The following is a 20,740-nucleotide window of genomic DNA, read 5'->3' as shown; positions in this document are numbered from 1 at the left end:
GGAGAAACTGAAGTAAATGTAATGGCTTATTGCCTACACCTTCACCTCTTGTGGCATGATCTGGTGTTGGTCGAAATTAATGGAGCCCCTTTCTCATGTGTAATGTAAAGGATCTGTGCATACTGCTTGGCACTTGGATCTGTGTGCTCTTACACAAACGAAGACCACTGTATAACATGAACATTCACTTTCAGCATTGTGACGGGTGATAAAGCAGCCTGGTAAAAAGCACAGGAATAGCACATGCTCTTTGCCTTGTTGCTTGGTTTGCATAAAATGCGTGCACTCTTGTAAAGGTGTAAAGCATGCCAGGAGCTGTCTTGTAATGCCTCTGTTCACTGAACTGACATACAAATTATATTAAGCTATAGGAAACTGGGATCTCTTTCAGGCTTTGAGCATGAGCCAAATGGGACCACTTGCTGGGAGATTAGGCAGAGTTTCTAGCAGCAGGAAGGAAAATTGTCATATGTTTGTGATTTCTCAGACTTGGCTTTGGTTTAGCAATACATGTAAGCAGGCTCAGGCTAAGGAGCTTTTTGAGATCTCAGCTATACATCTTTATCACCTGAGAATCAAATCTTGGTTCTTTTTTCTTAAAGTATTCTCTAGCTACTTATTTTTTTGATGCCTTATACTTAGCAATTTGCTGAAGGAAGTTTCTTACCCCTTCCCATACTTGAATGAATCATTTCGTTTTATTTGTTAAAATTGAACTTACTTCAGTGATGTGTGTAATTTTAAGACTCCTGCTGCCTTTTAATTTTAACTTCAGTATCCGTGCCCTGTAACTTCTATTCATCTTTTCAAGAGCTACAGTTAAAGCATGTGTGATATTAAGCGATCGCCACAGACAGCAATTCCAACACCACAGCATTTAATTATTATTATTATTCTTATTATCATCTGATGATCTAATTGATAGTGGCCTATTTGCTAGTAAAAGCATGCATCTGTTCCAAGCCCACAACACCACTACACTCGGTCTCAAAAGCCATCTCCTGAGCAACTTCCTTCTGCCAAAAGCCATTAGCAGAAAATTAGGGGAAAAAATGTTTAAAAAATAGAGCTAGTTTCTAACTTCCCAGCTTCTGGCTGCCAGTTTAGTGACTCTGTCAACTGACATCTCCTAACGCAACACAGCGATTCCTGTTCTGTGAGTCACATCTCTTTAATGACTGCAGTAGCTTTTATGCTTTTATCCTTCTGGTAACTCTGCAAAGCCGAGGTGGTTAAGGGAAAAATTGTTTGTACTTCCAACCAGTGACAACTGCCAGATCCATTTCCCTTCTTGGCATCCTGAAAGTGTCACAACAGCATCACCGGAGGGAGACTGAGTTTCAGGAGCGTAAAATAGAGCATTTGGCCTGTTATAGCTCTATTATATATGGCAATGTGTGCTAATGAAATTAAGCTGTTTGCTCCTCATATGTCAGTGTGAGCCTGCACGTTCAGAAGATGGAACTGTTTTTCTTGTTAACTGTAACTAGAGATTAATTAGGAGCACAGGTTGTCATCTAATTTAGTGTCATTCCAGAAGCTCCTTTGCAGAACTGCATTTAAAGTTGCAACAAGGGCATGTTATTTGATGATCAGTTAAGTATATATTCATCGCTTTATTTCAGACTTCAGAACCACAAGTGCATGTTCACAAGTCTCTCTGCTGAACGTTTCACGTCACAAGTCAAGCTGAATGCCAAAGGAGACACTCCAGATGGACTCAGTCTGGCGCTCCTGACTCTGGAAAAGAAAAGCTGAGGTCAAACCTCAACGCTACTGAATTTAAGGTGTGATTTGTTTCTGTTCGCTTTGGTGGGGCTAGGATTTCTCCTTTTATTTTGTCAGTGTAAGGAATACATCACAGCACGAAGTAAGGCTTACTTGCTTTATTTGAGTACAAAATGTTGCTGAACTAGCTCTCCAACAGGGCGCAGGAATTACAAGAGCACCAGTAATTTTCTATAACCGAGAGTGAGTCAGTGGGGGAAAAAAGGCAGATATTTTCATGACTAGTAGGGTTAAAAAGCAATCACAACCCAAACAATGAAATTATCATCGTAAAAATGTTTTTTAAGCCCTATGTTAGGTTTTTCAAAATTAAAGGGGACAAAAACCTACTTATTTTAGCTTATTACTAAGTTGAAAGCACCTCTTGAAATCATAACTGAATGCTCTTCCTTTGCCCTAGTCTTTCATTTGCCTTTCACATTCTGCTTGTCTGTTACTGTGAGGTTGCCTGAACCACTAACAATTATTGTTATTTTTTTTCTACAAAGCACGGGCTTTGGTTTGGATAGCTACTGACTGTGTTCTGTGCTACTGACTGTGTGCTGTGCTGTGCTGTGGGCTCTCAAAAACGACATGGAAAATCTGGGCCCAACTTGACCTATACTCCAGAATGAACCAACTGCAACATCTTGTTTCTAAACTATTAATATTTGATTTAATTTTCTACAATCCCTTATGAATGATGAATATCTTCTTAGGGGATTACAAATGCTATTTTTTATTAGTTACATTTTTGTTACGGGTATTTATTATTTGGATAGAGGTAATGTGCAGATGTCCCAGCATCAGGTTTTGATGTAGTGTTTTAAAGTACTTGGTAGCAATGCTGCATTATGCCCACAGCCCCCTTTTCTGCTCTGATCCTGTACAACCCACTGGGGTTGTGCATCCAGCCAGATGGGGGAACTGATCCAGCAAAAAGAAACCCAGCACTTCCCCCTGCCTCCAGTGTCTGTAGCCAAATCAGTTTCCCTGTTCAGTTTATAGCACAGCTGCAGAAGAGTTGTGTTGACGTGAGCCAAAGGGTGGTATATCACAAGCGGGAGAGACAAATAGGGGAGGGTAGACTGGCAGTACTTTAAGTCACATCTGACAATCCCTAGGCCCCACAGGGTTGGTGTTTTGGTTTTTTTTTTTTAATTGTTATGTTGAACACCTTGTCTATTAAAAAAACACAAATACTGCAAGCACAAGGTAACAGTGAGATCATGCTGGTCAACATATTAAAAGGCAGTGACTGGAAACCACCAGATGAATCATTGCTGAGCTTTTCCTGTTAGTATCACAGCAGGGATGAATTTTAAGGAGGACACAGCTGAGATCCATACAGTGTCCCTGCAGACACCTCTGATGAATGACTCCCACATATGTCATATTTGTTCTAGGTAGCTTGACTCATGGTCCTGTGATGAAGCTGTGTTTAGAAAATTGACCACAACAGTCATGGAAAAGGTATTTTTTTCTCAGTGCCTTTCTTTACATTGGCACCTTTCTCTCTGCAAATGGCACCTCTCATCCCCCAAATGGCTCCCCTGTCTTCCATATCAATACAAAATACTTTAACTTCCAACTCCCTTCTCAGGTTATCTATGCCCTTTCTGTCTGTTCTCTTTCAATACATACATATTAAGTCTTTTGAAGCACGCAAAGAGTTGTCGTCAATGGCTCAATGTCCGGCTGGAGACCAGTAACGAGTGGCGTCCCTCAGGGATTGGTGTTGGGACCGGTCTTGTTTAACATCTTCGTCGCTGACATGGACAGTGGGATTGAGTGCGCCCTCAGCAAGTTTGCCGATGACACCAAGCTGTGTGGTTCGGTTGATAATGCTGGAGGGAAGGAATGCCATCCAGAGGGACCTTGACACGCTTGTGAGGTGGGCTGATGCCAACCTCATGAAGTTTAACCATGACAAGTGCAAGGTCCTACACCTGGGTTGGAGCAATCCTAGGCACAGCTACAGGTTGGGCAGAGAAGAGATTCAGAGCAGCCCTGCGGAGAAGGACTTGGGGGTGTTGGTTGATGAGAAAATGAACATGAGCCGGCTTCAGTGTGCGCTCACAGCCCAGAAAGCCAACCATATCCTGGGCTGCATCAAAAGGAGCGTGACCAGCAGGTCGAAGGAGGTGATCCTGCCCCTCTGCTCTGCTCTTGTGAGACCTCACCTGGAGTACTGTGTGCAGCTCTGGTGTCCTCAATATAAAAAGGACATGGAACTGTTGGAACAAGTCCAGAGAAGGGCCACGAGGATGATCAGGGGACTGGAGCACCTCCCGTATGAAGACAGGCTGAGGAAGTTGGGGCTGTTCAGGCTGGAGAAGGCTGTGTGGAGACCTCATAGCAGCCTTCCAGTATCTGAAGGGGGCCTATAGGGATGCTGGAGAGGGACTCTTCATTAGGGACTGTAGTGACAGGACAAGGAGTAACGGGTTAAAACTTAAACAGGGGAAGTTTAGGTTGGATATAAAAAGGAAATTCTTTCCTGTTAGGGTGGTGAGGCACTGGAATGGGTTGCCCAGGGAGGTTGTGAACACTCCATCCCTGGCAGTGTTCAAGGCCAGGTTGGACGAGGCCTTGGGTGATATGATTTAGCGTAAGGTGTCCCTGCCCACAGCAGGGGGGGTGGAACTAGATGATCTTAAGGTCCTTTCCAACCCTAACAATTCTATGATTCTATGATTCTAAGTGTTCTAATGCAAGGTTCCACTGCACACCAGTTGGATTTCCATGGCTTGCTTTCTTGTATTTCTTGTATAGCATGACCAGCAGGTCGAAGGAGGTGATCCTGCCCCTCTACTCTGCTCTTGTGAGACCTCACTTGGAGTATTGTGTACAGTTCTTGTGTACTCAACATAAAAAGGACATGGAACTGTTGGAACAAGTCCAGAGGAGGGCCATAAGGATGATCAGGGGACTGGAGCACCTTCTGTGTGAAGAGAGGCTGAGAAAGTTGGGGCTGTTCAGCCTGGAGAAGAGAAGGCTGCGTGGAGACCTCATAGCAGCCTTCCAGTATCTGAAGGGGGCGTATAGGGATGCTGGGCATGGACTCTTCATTAGGGACTGTAGTGATAGCACAAGGGGTAACGGGTTAAAACTTAAACAGGGGAAGTTTAGATTGGATAGAGGGAGGAAGTTCTTTACTGCAAGGGTGATGAAGCATTGGAATGGGTTGCCCAGGGAGGTTGTGAATGCTCCATCCCTGGCAATGTTCAAGGCCAGACTAGACAGAGCCTTGAGTGACATAGTTTAGTGTGAGGTGTCCCTCCCCATGGCAGGGGGGTTGGAACTGGGTGATCTTAAAGTCCTTTCCAACCCTATATAGTCTATGATTCTATTTGTCCTCTCATTTTTGGGAAGCATTTCCATGAGTAGCACTAGAACAAAGGCAAAACTCATCTTTGTTCAGGTGCCCGAAGACAGGGTGACAGCAGTTAGGATCTGATGCTATTCCTGCTTGTCAGCATCTCTCCATGTCCTATGTGCTTCCCTTTCTGTACTTTTCACAAATACACACAGAGGTACACACTTTATATGCAGATACAGTTTGTACTCTGTTAACACCTAGGGTATCAGCTCAACTGTGGCAACTGCTGTACAACTGAGTCCAAGCTGACAGTGAAAGCAGTGTATTCACTGGTCTCCTTCTGTCTCTTTAAAGCTGTAATGTGTTTGATGAGCTTTTGTTGCTAAGAAGTGCTCTTAACTCAGCTATTGCACTAAGCTCTCCCTAAACCTCACAGCCATACTTTTAACTCCTGTTACACATTTGTATATTTACATCTTCTACCTCCTTTATCACATGTAAATATGGTATCTAGAACAAGGTTACAGCACTGCAAAGTTGTCACTTTGACATACAAGGATTTATGTCTTTCATGGTATATAAAGAAGGGAAATAACAATTGGAAAGCAAATCATATCCAGTTAGGACTGGGCTTTTCTTATATCTAGATCCAGTAATTGCCATCCTGGACTAGGTTGTCAGTTCATTTACTTCTTTATTCTGTCCCTAAGACTGATTAATAGTAGTAGTTTCCAGTGGAGATGCACTGGAATATTATGCTAATATACTTTCACGGAATAACCTGCCTGTAAGAAATTCCTTCCTAATATTCCTTAATTCAATGATAAGTTTGTGCCATGAAATATGAGCATTTATATCCTTCCCGTAAAAAATCCTCATGTAACTATGAGTATTTTTACTAACTACGCAAATGTCTAATGGAGAACTTCTCGAACAGCAGACCTCACTAGATCCAAATCATGAGTAAATTTTGCCTAGATTTTGCCAAGGCCCCAGACTTACTAATTAGCCTGTATTCTTTTGGAAAAGCCTGTATTTCTTACCATTTCCCTGGAGTTAGGGGTGGTGGTGATGAGCTGCAACACTCTGTGGCTGCAGCTCTCAGCTGTGTGGGCAGCCTGCTTTGCTTGGCTAGCCTGGCAGAGCTGGAACTGGTGTCTTGCTTTCTGTGGAACAAAATGATGCATCATTCTATAAAGAGCAATTGATTAGTCTCAGTCAAAGCTTTTCCTAGCGAATGTCACTCTGTCTGCAGTTCATGTAACTAACTTACTTACTCCTAGTTTTATTTTGCTCACAACTGGCATTCTTTAGTTGTATCACATTGGGGTTTTTTTGGTGAATCTTGAAAAAAGAATGCTGACAGAGGGGTGAAGTTAGGGAAACAGCCAGGAGTCATGGCGATGACGTGCAGCCTGTGTAATTACTTGTCATTACTGACATTCTGTGCAGGTATGGTACAACATCCCAAAGCACTGAGCCGTCTGCTGGGCTGGATGCATGTTGCCAATTGCCAAACATTAGTATTCCAGCGTAAAGACCAAAACTTCTCTGTGAATACCATTAAAACTGGGTCACCAACAGAAGGTGTGTGACAGCTTAACATGCAGAACAACAAAAAACATTTCCTTCATCACACACAGAGCAGAAATTCTGAGAGTGAAGATTATGTGTATAGTGTGAGCAGAATGATAAGTGACAAGGCATGTTTGGTGGCATTAGTGATGCAGTTCTGCCTTGGAAACAGTGAAAATGGGTGATCAGCTGGGTTTTGTGCTGTACCAGTTTTGCCAAATGTTCAAATTTAATAGGAATTCAAATGATTAAGTATTTCCTTTTGTAAAGGGCATTCTCTTGCTCAGCAGCATCCTAATAACATCTACTATTAGCATTTTCTATTCTGTTTGGAATAAAGAGGTTTTAACCTCACAGCTTCAAGCTGTAGATTTCTATTCCAGCTCCAGGAATTAGTCCTAAACTGTGTGCTCAGCATTCATAAAAATGCTGCAGATGGATTTGTCATTTCAGAAAACATTATGGAATAAGCTGGACTGGACTCTGTGTTCTTTAAACCAGACAGAGAAGAATGGAAGGGAACCCTTCCTGGATAGCACTGTTCCAGCTTCTACTGAAGCAGAAGGGCACGCCGAGACCTCCATGGGGGAGAAAACAAAGATGGAAGCCAGGGAAAAGAAGTATCTGGAAGTGCAGAGAGAAACAAAATTAACTAAATATTAGTCAGTGAGCTATGGAGGCTCTATGTGTAGAGCTGCTTTTGCTGTTAGTTAGTCTGGATAACATAAGAATCAGTCCCTTTATAAACCTTTATTAATTACTCTTCTGTCTTTTTTGGATGTGACAGGATATTTCTGGAGAGAAGCACCATGAGCACATGCGTGGCATCATACCATCCTCTGCCTCATTCATCTGTACCGCTTTTCCCTGCCAAGTCTCTCATGGTTTGGTCAGTATTTTTAAAGCTGGAAAAAGTTCAGAAAACTAGCTCATATGGAAAAGCAAAATCAGGTCACTCAGATGGCTCTGCAGATTCAGGTCATGTTCAGTGGTGAGTTTAAATGGAAAAAAATATGGGAACATCAGTAAAATTAGGAGTATTTTTCCTATTTCTTCAAATGAATACTCACTGTTCTTTCTAAAATATTGGAAAGCCATCTCAGGTCCCAAAGACTAAATAGGGATCAAACAGAGAAGGGTACAGTCCAAAACAAACCAAATGCAGTCTTCACAAGTGCAATATCCTGTAACCCCCAAACAGCTTTCTGATTCAGAGTAACCAAAAAGATTTTTCAAGTGTTTTGAGCGCAATGCTGAACCAGAAGGCAGTTTATTTGCCATTCTAATGAAAACTAGCAACCAAAGATTTGGTTTTACTATGTTTGTCTGTGTTTAATAGGTCGGGCAGGTAGTGTTATTCAGATTCTCATTGTGACTTTTCTTCCTGTATTCACGAATTCTTTTTGGCACATGAAGCAACCAGGTGTGAGCCAGTGCAAGGTGGCCCACAGGCCATAACCAACAAATAACTAATTGGCATCTGTGTTGCAACAGGGCAAAGATCCAGCCAAATTATGACAAGGCGCCATGCCATCCTAATAGGCTCACATTATCACAGATGCCAAGACTCCATAAATCTGCATTATTTACATTTAGTTAGGGCAGGATTCCCAGCTGGGAAATTCCACATGGTTGTCCATCTCTATCATACACAATTATGATGGAAAAAGATCTCTGTGACTAATCCAGCATCCTGAAATGGTTTTCAGTAAGAACTTAAAATATTCTTAATGATTCTTTAAAAATGCTCCCACTCATCTACATCAGTAAATTGTTTGAAAGTATATTTTTGTTGTCTTTGTAAAAAATGAGTAACAAATGTATAAAATCAAATTGTTGAAGATGTATGAGCCTTTTTAGCTTGTTCAAAAGGGAGAAGGAACCGTTTCTTTTCCATGGCAGTAGCAAGGCTCCCGACTATGTAACAGTGAGAAACAGGACAACTTTGAAGTCGCTTTTGTGAAAAATGAATGCAGAAGCTGGTAACTTGCACCCTCGGGAAATAACCTGCAAAGACAGAAATGCCGAGAGGGTGTGAGTTCCTTAGATGAAACACAAGATGATGATATATGCTCTGATTACTCCTTGAGGTAATGAATCTCTGTCGGTTTGTCTTTTTCACCAGGAAGGCTAAATTATATCCTCATCTGCTCCATCAAAGTGGGCTGTAGCATGCAATGGTTCCTCTGGTAGATGTTTTCCTGCCATTCGGTGTCCAGGCTGCGGGATGCCATGAGGTGCTCCAGTCACTGTGGGAGCAGGGGCTTGATTCCCACTGGCTCATGTTGGAGGAGCTGGAGAGCCTCTTGGCAGAGATGCGTGGCTTCTTCCCAAAATCAGCCTACTTTTGGTGACACCTCAGGAAAGGGTCTGTGCTCAACACTTCCAGGGGCAATTCAAGAGTTCATTGGCATGGAAGCTGTGTCACTAAACTGGACAACTGCTGCTGGACACCTGAGCATGCTGATGCACACAGGGCTGCCCTCAGCCTACACCCCTGAGCCTCCTTCTGCGACTGCAACGAGGCAGCCCCGTTTTCCTCCTCTCCCACCATGGAAACCTCTGCAGACGGGAGGCGTCACACACCCGGGCAGCCCTACGTGAGCCAGGCTGCCGGACCGGTGCCGTTCCTGCACCCCATTTATTCCCCCTGTCCGTCTGTCTGTCAGGGCGGCCGCCCACCTCCCTCAGCAGCGGCCACTGCCCTCCCAGAGTGCCCCGCGCCCTTTCCCTCCTCGCACCTCCCGCCCGCCTCCTCGTGACGAGTCTCACCCTCCCCGCCTCCCAACTCTCGCGCCCGTTCCCCGCCGCGAGGCCGGCGTTCTCGCGATACTCTGCGGCGGGCGGGCTGTGCTGTCTGTGTGTGGGGGGCGGAGGGGGGGGGCGGTGCCGCGGCAGCCGCTGCGCCCGCGCTCCCCTGACAGGCGGGCGGCGGGACCGGCGGCGCGCGGGCATGTCCCCCCGCCCCGCGCGCAGGTGGTGGCGGCGGCGGTGGCGGCGGCGGTGCCGCTCCGGCTCTCCGTGAGTCCCGCTGGCCATGGCCGGCTCCGCGACGCGGGGTTCCGAGTCGTGCCGCAGCCGCCACCACCACCAGCACCGCTGCTGCTGCTGAGGAGAAGCCACCGCGATGAGGAAGGGCCGCTCCCGGGGGGACAAAGCGGCGCCGCCGCCGCCACCGCGGAGAGAGCCCGCTCGGGCGGTGTCCGCCAGCGCGGCGGAGCGGAGAGCCACCCTGCTGGGGGGCGGTGGCAGGAAGGAGCCGGAGGACAGCCGGGCCGCGGGGGCGCTGGAGAGGGTAAAGCCGGGGCAGGGGCCCGGGGGGGGGGGGCGGTGGCGGCGGTGGCGGCTGTTGGCATGGAGACGCGCGCCCCGCGCCCCGCGTGGCCGGGCCGCGGCGGGCGGAGGCGCCCCGAGGTGCCGCCCTCCGCGCCCAGCCGGGCTGCGGCTGCCGCAGCGCCGGGGCTCCAGCGGCGGGGGGCTGCGCTGCGTGCGGCGGCGCCTGCTGAGGGGGCGTCCTGCGAGCATCCGCTCGCGGTACATGCGCTTCCTCAGGTAGATGTTCCCCGGAGGAGAAGATGGGTCTGGTGGTCGGAGGTGGAGCGGTGGTGGTGGGTCAGTGTGCCGCCGGCGTGGCGTTGAGTGAGGGCTCCGGCGTTGAATGCACATGGAGAAGCGAATGCAGTGAAGTCTAGTTTGTGATACATGCTTGGCACTGTTAATAATTACAGAATCCCTCTTGCTAGTAACCTTCTGTAGGTCACTCCTGGTAGCGATGTTAGTTATCATACATTTCCCAGCGTTTTTTAGGTCTTAATGCAAGAAATGTTTTATTTAGGAAACAGACCTCTGCAGATACTTGAAAATGCTTGGGATTGTTCAAAGTGAGAGTGTGTAGGTTCAGTATGTTCACTCTAATGCCTCTCACCCCCACAAAGGAAAGATGTGGTTGCTGCTCAGGGTTACAGGGATGAGAGACCCAAGAGATACTAAACTTCTGTTTCAGTGTGTTTTGATATTTCTGGTTTTACAAGAGAGAAAAATGTGGAATGAGATTCAGCAGTTAAAAAATGTAGATGATAACTAATGCTTTCGTTTTCTGAAGAAGAGTCAGTATTGTAAGTATGAAGACTCCCAGGATGCAGTAATTCATTGCTTTGTTTTGGCATTTTTAGGAGCATGGTGGTGAAAAAATAGGTTCTTTGACGTTTCTTGTCACAAAGGTGTCTTTAAGTTCACGTCATGGTTGCAGATGCACAGGCTTACTCTTTTTTGTTTATGATGCCTTAGTTTTTTCTAGAAAAGCTGCGTTACATTGCCTTCAATTATAGGAAACTTGTACCTTAGCTGTGACCAGTGGATATCTCTTGAATACAGATTTCTCACACTGGGTCCTGGAAGAAGAGAGCTCTATTTTTTAATTTTTTGTTTTATTCTCTAGTGCCTTCTTAATCCAGCTGCTGCTTTGGGTGCTCATCACTTCCTGAAACAATTAAAGAACACTGGTAACCTTATTCAGGAAAGAAAGTAATCAAAAAGACTTAGTTTCTTCCCAGCTGTCCATTAAGATAGTGTTTGGCAGAGCTATCAAAGACAATAGCAGGGTGCTGACATACCCTATTTGATATTGATATAGGATCATGGAATAGTTAGGGTTGGAAAGGACCTTAAGACATGGAAATTAGTAGAGTTTTTTTCATTCTTGGTAGTTGTGAACTGAACTTTCTACAGATTGTGGGTGCAGAACATGCTACATGCCATGTGATGTATTGAGCTTGGGAAGCTTCACCAACACAGCATTAATATTACAAATCGGGAAGGGCTTCAAATTGAGATATGTCAGTTTTTCAGCTGCACGAGGCTTTTGAATGGTGGCTTCTGCCAGTCTGGTTTTAGCTTGGGTGCTCTGACTAAAGCCTGGTATGACTTGCAGGAACAGATCCTTATGTGCTGTCAGGTACTCAGTGCAATGGAGTCTTCAAGGAGTTTTGCAGCTGAAGAAAGCTTTGATGTCCCTAAACTTCAGAGGAGAACCCCTCTACTCACAGCATTTCTGTCTTTTAAGATCAATAATCCGTTATTTCTTTAAACACCAGGGGTTGGTAGTGTGGATGTGATGGAAAGGGCCTCCGGAGATGCAGAAGGCGGTGTGATACTCCATTTCCACTGATGCAGCTTGTAGCTTGGTAAATATTTCCTTTGGGGCCGCTTCTGATTTAAGTAGCTTTGGTGTTTCCAAGCCCATAGAATGTCCTCAGCTGTGCCAGTGTAACAGTGTGCACAGCTGCAGGGAACCGTTCTGAATTAAATTCAGATTTCACAGTTTGTTTGCCATACATTTACATGAGTTTGTGGTTGGGGGAGACTAAGCTACTCTAATGTTGGAAAAAGTACTTGTCAAACAGTGACTGTAGTAGTTAATCACTGTAGTGACCTTTAGGCCTCTGAAAATCCGGTCCTTTAACATGCTGTGCTTACAGTTCTGATGTACATATGATTAATGTTTTCAGTTTTTTTATGAACGACGTAAGAACATAAAAATGACTCCACTCGGTCACATTAGAGATCCCTCTAGCCCAGTATCCTGCCTCTCTGAGCTGCCAAAAGCAGATGCTGTTGGAGAAGAGCACAGTGTATATTGAGGAAATACCTCTCCTGGCCTCCAGTAATTTGTGGCTCACAGGTTTCCGGATCTAGAGGTGAAATTTGTTTTTAATGCCCCCAGTGGGTTTTTCTTCTGTGCATTTGTCCAATCGGTACTTGAAGCCATGTAGGTTTGTAGCATCCACATCATCCTGTGGCTTAAACACATTTTGTGTGGAAAAAACACTTCTTGTTTGTTTTTAAACTTTCTACCTGCTTGTTTCATGACTTGTTTGTTAGTGCTTGTATAGCATCTGCTTTTGGCAGCTCAGAGAGGCAGGATACTGGGCTAGAGGGATCTCTAATGTGACCGAGTGGAGTCATTTATATGTTCTTACGTCGCAGTGAGAAAGAAAACCCATGTTATGCTGTGTGGCTTATGGGTTGAGAACTTTCTTTTATTTGCCATCCCTGGCTTGTGACTTTTCCAGAGGCGTTTTAGACAGAAGTGACTGGATCCTTTTCATTGTTCTAGCTGTTTTCTTTGCAGCTTTTGCAGGTGTGTTCTTGAGTGGTGACAGTGATGCAAGAATTGGAGGAACAGGGCTGGGGAGCAATAAACCAGGACTGGCTACAGCATTTCAGCATATGACACCCTGTAAACTTATACAGCTTATTAGGTTTTATTATTTAAGCTTCTGCCTGCTTTTTCTTGATGATCTTTAAGCACTGAGTTGGCACCTCTGGAACTGCTGTAACTCTACAATCCCTGTTTTAAGTGGTAATAGCTAGTTCAGGATTTGTGTGTATAAATTTAGTTTTTTTTTATATATATGTATATATATATTTTTTTTACACTATTCATCACTTTGCATTTATCTACGTTTGATCTTATCTGCTGTTTTACAGGCCACTTAAACAGTATTATTAAGGTCATCTTCAGATCTTTGGCCATCAGTTTTGCAACCTTGAATAACTTTAAGCATTGTCAGCAAACTGTCATCTAACTGTTAAGCTTCTTTGCCAGATTTTCCTTTAAAATGAGGGAGGTGCTCATCCTAGAACAGATCCTTGTGGGACTCCACTGCTGATCCTTCTTCTCTGGGAAAAAGGCCAATTGTTCCAAGTTCTTATTTTCTATGTTAATCAGTCATTAACTCTTAGATGAATTGTCCTTCTTATCCTGTTACAGTTCAGTTTCATTGAGCGAGGGCACCTTTGTCAAACACAGCCCACTTGGATTTTCATAGTGTCAGCTTAATCATCGTGTGTTTGCTGACTGCATTGAAGAAAAAAAAAAAGGAAAGTTGAGGCGAAAGCTATTGTTGCTTATGAATGACAGCCGCCCTCATCCAAAGGCGTATTCTAAGCATTAGATCGTTTCCATATCATACTTATGTAATTAGCTTGAGACACTGTAATATTTATTGTGAAAGCTCTCCCATGGGTCATAGCCGGTATTTGTCAGAGGTGCCTTTATTGGCATTTTCCCCAAAGTCAAAGGTCAGAGTTCTCATAGTAAGGATTCTTCAGTGTCTAGAAGCTATAACTTAAGGTGTGGTTATGATGGAAGTGTACAAGACCATGTTGGTATGTAGAGGGTAGACAGCAGACTCCATGCTTGTTAGTATTTTACCCTCACTTCTGTCAAGCTTCCCTCCTCTTGCTAGGAGGAAGGTGCTACATCCTTCCCTGGATGGCCAGGACCAGAAGAAAATTTGAGTAGATTCCATGACTTTGTGATGTTGTGGGATGATAAACAGATGAAGGCAGCAACAGTAGAATGAAGAAGCAGCAACAGCAGAATCTCAACAAGCAGTTTAAGCAGCTGGAAGAAGTACTGCAGGTTGTAGAGGTGGGATTTTGGGTTAGATGGACCTTTTGTCTTGGATAAAGTTGAACTTGGCTGCTGCTGACAAAGAGTTGAACTGAAATGCTGCTAAACCCGGAGGCTCCCCTGCTGCTTGTATGTTTGTTGTACAGGAAACGTTCAGCTGATGCCAACAGACAAACTGCATATGTAATATGCAGAAAGACAAAACCGTCTTTAGTCCAGGTCAGTTTTCTGTTGGGGAAGTCCTTTCTGTAGGGCAGGCAGTGCAGTAGGCTATCTCCAGCTGTAAATTGTGGTGTACCTGAAGATCTTGTGTGTTTCCTAGACAGTACATTCTGTCATTTCTGTATTGGATAGCAAGTATTTCCTGAGCTTTGAACAAAGTGAGTGGTTTACAATCAAGTCATAGAATCATAGAATATCATTAGACATTAGGAAGAAGTTCCATACTGTGAGGGAGGTGATGACGTGGCACAGGTTGCCCAGGGAAGCTGTGGCTGCCCCATCCCTGGCAGTGTTCAAGGCCAGGTTGGATGGGGCTTGGAGCAACCTGGTTTAATGGAAGGTGTCCCTGCCCATGGCAGGGGGTGTTGGAACTGAATGAGCTTTAAGGTCCCTTCCAACCCAAACCATTCTATGACTATGATTTAACTATTGCAGTCATTTGGAACTGTAGTGCTACACAGACTTTCTGAGAGTAGCAAAAGTATTCCTTTCTCTGTGGGTGTCTTTGAAACTTTGCGGATCTGTATGTCCCAAAGCCAAATGCATTGCTGTGATCATCCAGTGTGATTTCCCCATGTTTGCAGGCTTCAGAGCTTTCCTGAAAGATTAAAACATCTCTCTTAGAAATTGATCTTATCTTAGCCTTAAATCATGGTGTGTCTGTCACCTCTTCTGGAAAGCTCTGCCAATGTTTAATTATTCCTGCAGTTAGGAAACTAAACCACATCTTATTTCAAAGCTTGTTTTGTCTAATGTCCAACTTTCAGCTGTGGAATATGCCTATGCTAGCACAGGCAGTAAGAATTCTCTACTATCTGATATCTTTTCCATGTGCAAGTATGCAAAGTGTAAAATATAGCTTCAACTGGGAGACACTGAGTTCTTTTGCTTCTAGTGCTTTGTGCTTCCCCCGGTTGTTCTTGGACTGTGTGTACCAGAAATAGGTAATACTGTGGCAGCAGCCTGTAGTAGTGTGATCACAGGCAAGGTTACTTCTCACTACTGTTTGATACTTGTCCTTTTCCAGTTTCGGGATTGCATTACCACAGCTGGGTGTGTCGGATGAGAGAAGGTTTTGTAACATTATGCCTATGTGGATATTTCTACTCCCGATGTTCAGGCCATTGTGAAAATTGGTCCAAGTCTGTAACTTAGAAAAGACAGGTTAGGAAGCTTATCTTCCCTTTCATGTTGTTTTTATATTTTGATTTATTTCTATTTTTTTAAAGGAATGGCAAAGAATATTTTCCACTGATTTGTCACCCTGCTCACTTTTTTGGAGAGCAGTCAGTGACCAGCAGGGAGAAACTGGCCAAAGCTCAGAGTGCTGGTCAGATTTATTTTGCCTTCACAGCTGCAAAGAAGCTGTTCCGATGCTTCCTTTGCGGCGTGGCAAGCCTGGAAATTGAGGTCTTTTTTGCCTAGTCAGAACTTCTGTGCTTCAGATATAAGTGTTCTTTTCTTTTTTTCCTTTTCCCTCTAGGTGCCCCCAGTACTATTAAATGCAGTACCTCTATTGTGATGAATCCTGTACTTAGACTGCATGACGGTGTTCTTTAGATATTTCTACTATGAGCCTTCCCTTTTGAAAGGTGAAGAAGCAAGCTTTTTGAGTTCAGTTGGCACTTTGCTTCTGAGCTTTCTCTATACTTGTGTCTCCCAGGCTGCTGATCAAAGCTCTGTTGCAGCTCCTTTTCTGCTCCCCCATCCATGCACCCTATGCTTAACAGCTCGCAATAGCTTCTAACATGGTGAACCAGTCATTCTTGCTCATTCTCAGAGTTTCTGAAGTTTATCCCCTTCTTTGTGGAGACATAAAGGTAGTGAAGAAGCCAGAGCATAGCTGTGGAAGGAGAAGCAGTTCCCTGTAGGGTTCATGTAGGGTTCTCTCTGTTTTCCCCTCTGTCCTTTTCCTGAGGAGGCAGGAATAGAAGCCAGAAAGAACAAAACTTTCTGTGTCTTGTAGGTATGTCTTGTTCCTTTTTATAAACTGATTTGTGTTGATGCCAGAGCTACTCCTGCCTGACTTCTTCATTAACCATAGTTTTGCCTTTCTGTATTTTGGTCAGGCAGCAATGGCAGCTGCTGGCAATGTGTTGTTCTGAGTTCCTTGTTCTTACTAACATTTAGCAGGGGGAGGAAGTGATTAGAGAGTCATCTAAATGCAGGGGAAGGGGAATGGAGTAAAGTGATCAATTCTGCAATGTGCTTGTTAGATAATAGCAGAATTGAGCCACTGAGATTCATCTAGAAGCAGACAAAAGGCACATAAAGTGGCCAGTTATGCCATGGGCTTGTTAAGCAATAGGAAAATAGCACCAAAGGGCATATAGCACTTCTCTGGCCTGATATAAAAGCATCACTTCCCTCAAACTTGCGTATTAGTGGACACACCTAATTTGTTTAAATCCATTTATGTAAATCATTTATAGGTAGGCATTGCATCAGCAGTTCAGATGATTCAGCTTGCCTGTTGAAATGTCCATTTCCTGTCACAAGTGAAGAGTAAGAGCAAATATTGTGTGTTGGCCACATTAATTTCATATCCTGCACATTACTATAGCTAAGCAGGCAGTTGAGAGATTATGAACATACAGGTTTTCATATTGCAGATGAATTGCATCTGAGTTTAGCAATGCACTGTATTATTTGTCCAGAAGGAGTATAAAAGTGAAGGAGCCAAGAGTCTTCTGTCAGAAGTGGCTGGATTTGGTGTGGGACTATAGGTCTTTATAATCATAATCAGTTATTAGCTTGAAGGGAAAAGCTGCCGCTGCTTAGTGTTTGTTACAGAGCACTTGAGGATAACAGTGGGGTGCTGTCCAAGGCTAGGATTAGGTATCTGCAAAACACTCAAATGGACTTTAGATCCATTCCTGACTGTGTGCTTTGGGAAACCAAGTAGTATCAGTGTATTGTGTTGGAAGAATGGGTATGCGTTACTGACTTTGTGCCTAGAAGTTGACTGACTTCTAGAGCAAACTCATGTGCCTTCTTGCAGCACAAAGAATGTGAATGTTGTCCTGCCTGTCAAGGTAGTTCTTACAGTCTCTAGAAAAAGCAGTTCTTTATTTTTATCTAGTAGGTTATTTTTATTGCCTGAGCTGCTGTTTGTGCTCTTTAAAAGCTAACATAGCTTTGATGCTTATAAGAAATGCAGTGGATTATTATAGATACAGTGATAAGCATTTATTTCAAATAACAGATCTTATTTTTCCCTGTTATTTAATTCTTATTCATGGAACCTGAGTAGCTGAAGCTAAGGAAGCAGTGAAGACCAGAAGTGAGACGAAACCAAAACGCTTTATCATCCATGAAGAAGATCTTGTTCCTCAAGAATCTCAGTAGCTAAATGGACAGGTCATGTAGTGTCTTAACAGTTTTATTTCCATATCAAATAATGATGTGCTGTGGTTAGTGTCTTTTTGTAGTGATGTAGTACTATTTGAAGTCTGGTGAAAATGCTGCTCTTTGGAGGAAGAAGCTGAGTGCATGGTCACTAGCAAAAACTTCTGCTTTTTTGCAAGGAAGTAGAAAAATCTTTCAAGTGAGGAAAATGCGCACGTTTGATGTCTTGATAGACGCCACTCTTGGCTGTAGGAAGTTGATGCTTTGTGATATCCCATTCTAGTAGAAAGATCTGAAGGCCTTGTTTGCTTTGTAGTGAAGTAGCTCTGTCATTATTTTTTAAACCTGCTTTGAAGATTTTCGTACTTGCTCTTCCTCTAAGCTGTGTTTTTTTGTGGTATCGTACTGTCTAACTTCCAGCTGAGGTCCCATGAACCCTAAAACTAGTAATCTGTCAGAAATTATTGTCAAATGTTCTGTTACAAATACACACTACAGTGCAGTGAGGGAAGAGGATTCAGGACTGAAAACCCAGCAATAACAAAAAAATCTGTGTAGCTTGCCAGTCTTTGGAATTGCTCCAGCGTTAATGGAGGTCCATTATTTACATGCAAAATAGGACGATAGTCTGCTTCTTTCCTGCAAAAATCACACCTTTGATTAAAACTATATTGTTAAATATTGTTACTTTTTGTTATACACGTTGTAAATAACAATAATATACTTCTGAAAACCTTTTAGTTCATCTGGATTTTCATGAATGTAAAAGCAGAACAGTGCTTTAAAACAGTCCGTGGACCTGTTTAAATTTCCAGAAGCAGACAGCACTGCAAGGGCTGGACTATGGGGAGTTCAAGAATCTTTGAAGTGTATTTTCTGATTCGGTTTCAGTCCACATGTATCTTCATGAACTGTCTATAGATGAAGATTTTCTCTAATGTATTTTACTGCAGTGTGACAAGTAATCCACCATAAACACTTTCATTAGGACAAAGCCCAAATAAGTTACTTAATTGAATGACACTTGGGTAATTTTTTACTGTGTGATGCTGGCATTTCTGAAACTTGTTTGGCATCTTAGCTGATTCTGCTAATAATAAAAATAATTATATTAACAGTTACAATAAGCTGAATTCAGTGCACTTGTGGAGTGCTGCTTCCATTGTGTACATATGTTCAAACGTTCCACAATTCATTCAAGATAGATTTCCAGTAACACTTAAAATGGTTGCTTATATGAGGCTGAATTCTTCTAGTTTGAACTTTTTGCAGTTACTGTGAGCTGTTTCAAGGAAATTAGCTCAATATACACTGTGTGCATTTGTCACTTCCATCCATTAGCTGCTACCACATCAGGATTAAAAGAAAATTTAAATGTTTGTAGGTCCTGCCATCCCTGTTGATTTTTCCCTATTGGATTTGATGGTGGAATTCACAGAGCAGTTTTTCTTTCATGATAGAAGAGAAAGTACAGAATGGTGACAATGATAAACAATGCTGGCCTGCAGTATACAGGAAACAGTTTTACCAAAGACCAAATTATGTGTGTTGGTTGGACCTCAACTTGAGACACTTTGATGTCTTTTCTTAATCCAAGCAAACAAAAACTAGGTGCAAAAAAGTATGTGCACTAAGGAGCGAGGGGAATTCAGTGCTGTCTGTGGGATTAAAACTTGTGAAAATGTAGCTGCCTTTCTGGAAGCTTGAAGATTTTTATGAAGTATAGTACTTGTAAGAGTGATTAATTGATACTTGAGCATGTTGTTCTTTTATCCTTCAAATACACAGCTGTCATGCTTTGAGCTCAGTAAGAATGCTTAATAAAAAAGAAAAGGTAATTTTCTAATATGCCTTCCTGGTACTATGTATAATAACTGGAACTTATTACCGCTGCTTAGGCTTTTTTTTTTGTGACACTGGAAGTCATACACACATGCAGGAGGAGGGCATAAACTCACCTGAGTTCTCTATAAATTGTGTAAGCCTGGTTTCCTGTTTCCAGAAGGCTGTCTCCCTGTGCACATTGATTTCCAGGTATTAAATTTGGGGCTTACTTCTTTCTGCATGGAAAAGCATACAGCTTATAATCATCTCACTGTGTTTCTCTGCACTCTCACTTGGCCATTACAAAGCAAGGACACAAACCAGCACAACTGCTTAGTTATCTTCATCTGTAAGTGGCTTTCAGAGGTTCTACAAGATCTGAAGAATCCAACCTCACTGGTGCAAGCAAAGTGTTGAACTCTTGGAGAATTTTGGAACTACTTAGGGAAAAAAAAGGCACTGATAGGCAGTGAAATAATTTACTGTTTTGCTTTGTTTTCTTGTTGTGTTAATCTCCTGATAGTTCCATGCCCTCTGTGTACTGAGGACTAGCTGAGGGGTAGCAGCAGCTGCTCTTATGAGTATGGTTCGTTTCATTTGAAATGGAGTGGGACCCCGCTTTTATTTTAAAGAATCTATTGCGAGGCCCCAGAGCAAGGAAACGTCCTTTCAAAAACTGAATGCTTAATAATTAAAACAGGTTGATTAGTCACTAAAATCATGCTAATATTTAGTGCATTTAAAAACATTTCATTATTGTCATACAGATCAATTTTTAATATGGAGCTCTCGAAAAGACCTTTAAAAGGAAATAAAGTGGGCAGGACTGATATTAGGTGTTCCAGGCAGCATGAGAAGATCAGGAAGTACAAATAAATAAATTATAGTCACTGTTTTAGAAGCAAAGTTACAAATGGGTTGTAAAGTTTATACAGCTGAAATGTCTAAACATTTAGGCATAGATGGATGCAGTGGCATATTAGTAGCAAATACGTCTTTCTGTTTTATTAGATGACTTAAATTGGACCTGTGCAGTGTAAAGACTGCAAAAATACATGACCCTGAACGTGAAATTATGCATTCACTTAATTGCTTGTATGTTCCTTGCCCTTTACATTGATCTTTGCTTTTAGTGCAGAGGAGAATCTGTTCACAGCATTGTTGTGTCGGTTTAGCAGGAGGGCCTGCTGACTGTAGTCTTTCGTTTGAGCTTGAAGCCTGATGCTGTTCATAAACCTAACAGTTGGGCATTGTTTTTGTTCTTA

The 20,740-nt window shown here is 43.1% G+C and overlaps 1 protein-coding gene across 10 annotated transcripts in view; it reads left to right on the top strand.

Annotated features, from left to right (window-relative positions):
• Positions 1-20,740, top strand: part of MAST2 (microtubule associated serine/threonine kinase 2) — a 213,411-nt gene that overhangs the window by 9,025 nt on the left and 183,646 nt on the right. For 5 of the 10 annotated variants that reach the window (XM_061451358.1, XM_061451357.1, XM_061451356.1 and 2 more), the window contains exon 1: positions 9,568-9,959. In XM_061451358.1, the coding sequence (XP_061307342.1) occupies positions 9,792-9,959 (168 nt within the window). In that variant the 5' untranslated portion in view covers positions 9,568-9,791. Of the gene's footprint in view, positions 1-1,625; positions 1,788-9,567; positions 9,960-10,098; positions 10,217-11,757; positions 11,848-20,740 lie in introns of those variants that run through there. The other 5 variants (XM_061451367.1, XM_061451364.1, XM_061451360.1 and 2 more) reach the window with 4 other exon arrangements.

The sequence above is a fragment of the Pezoporus flaviventris genome, unplaced genomic scaffold (genome assembly GCF_033815535.1).
Source record: "Pezoporus flaviventris isolate CSIRO_AGI_PZ_B2104156 unplaced genomic scaffold, CSIRO_AGI_Pfla_v1 ptg000013l, whole genome shotgun sequence".
Taxonomy (NCBI): Eukaryota; Metazoa; Chordata; class Aves; order Psittaciformes; family Psittacidae; genus Pezoporus; species Pezoporus flaviventris.
This window is presented reverse-complemented; position numbering and strand designations above follow the sequence as displayed.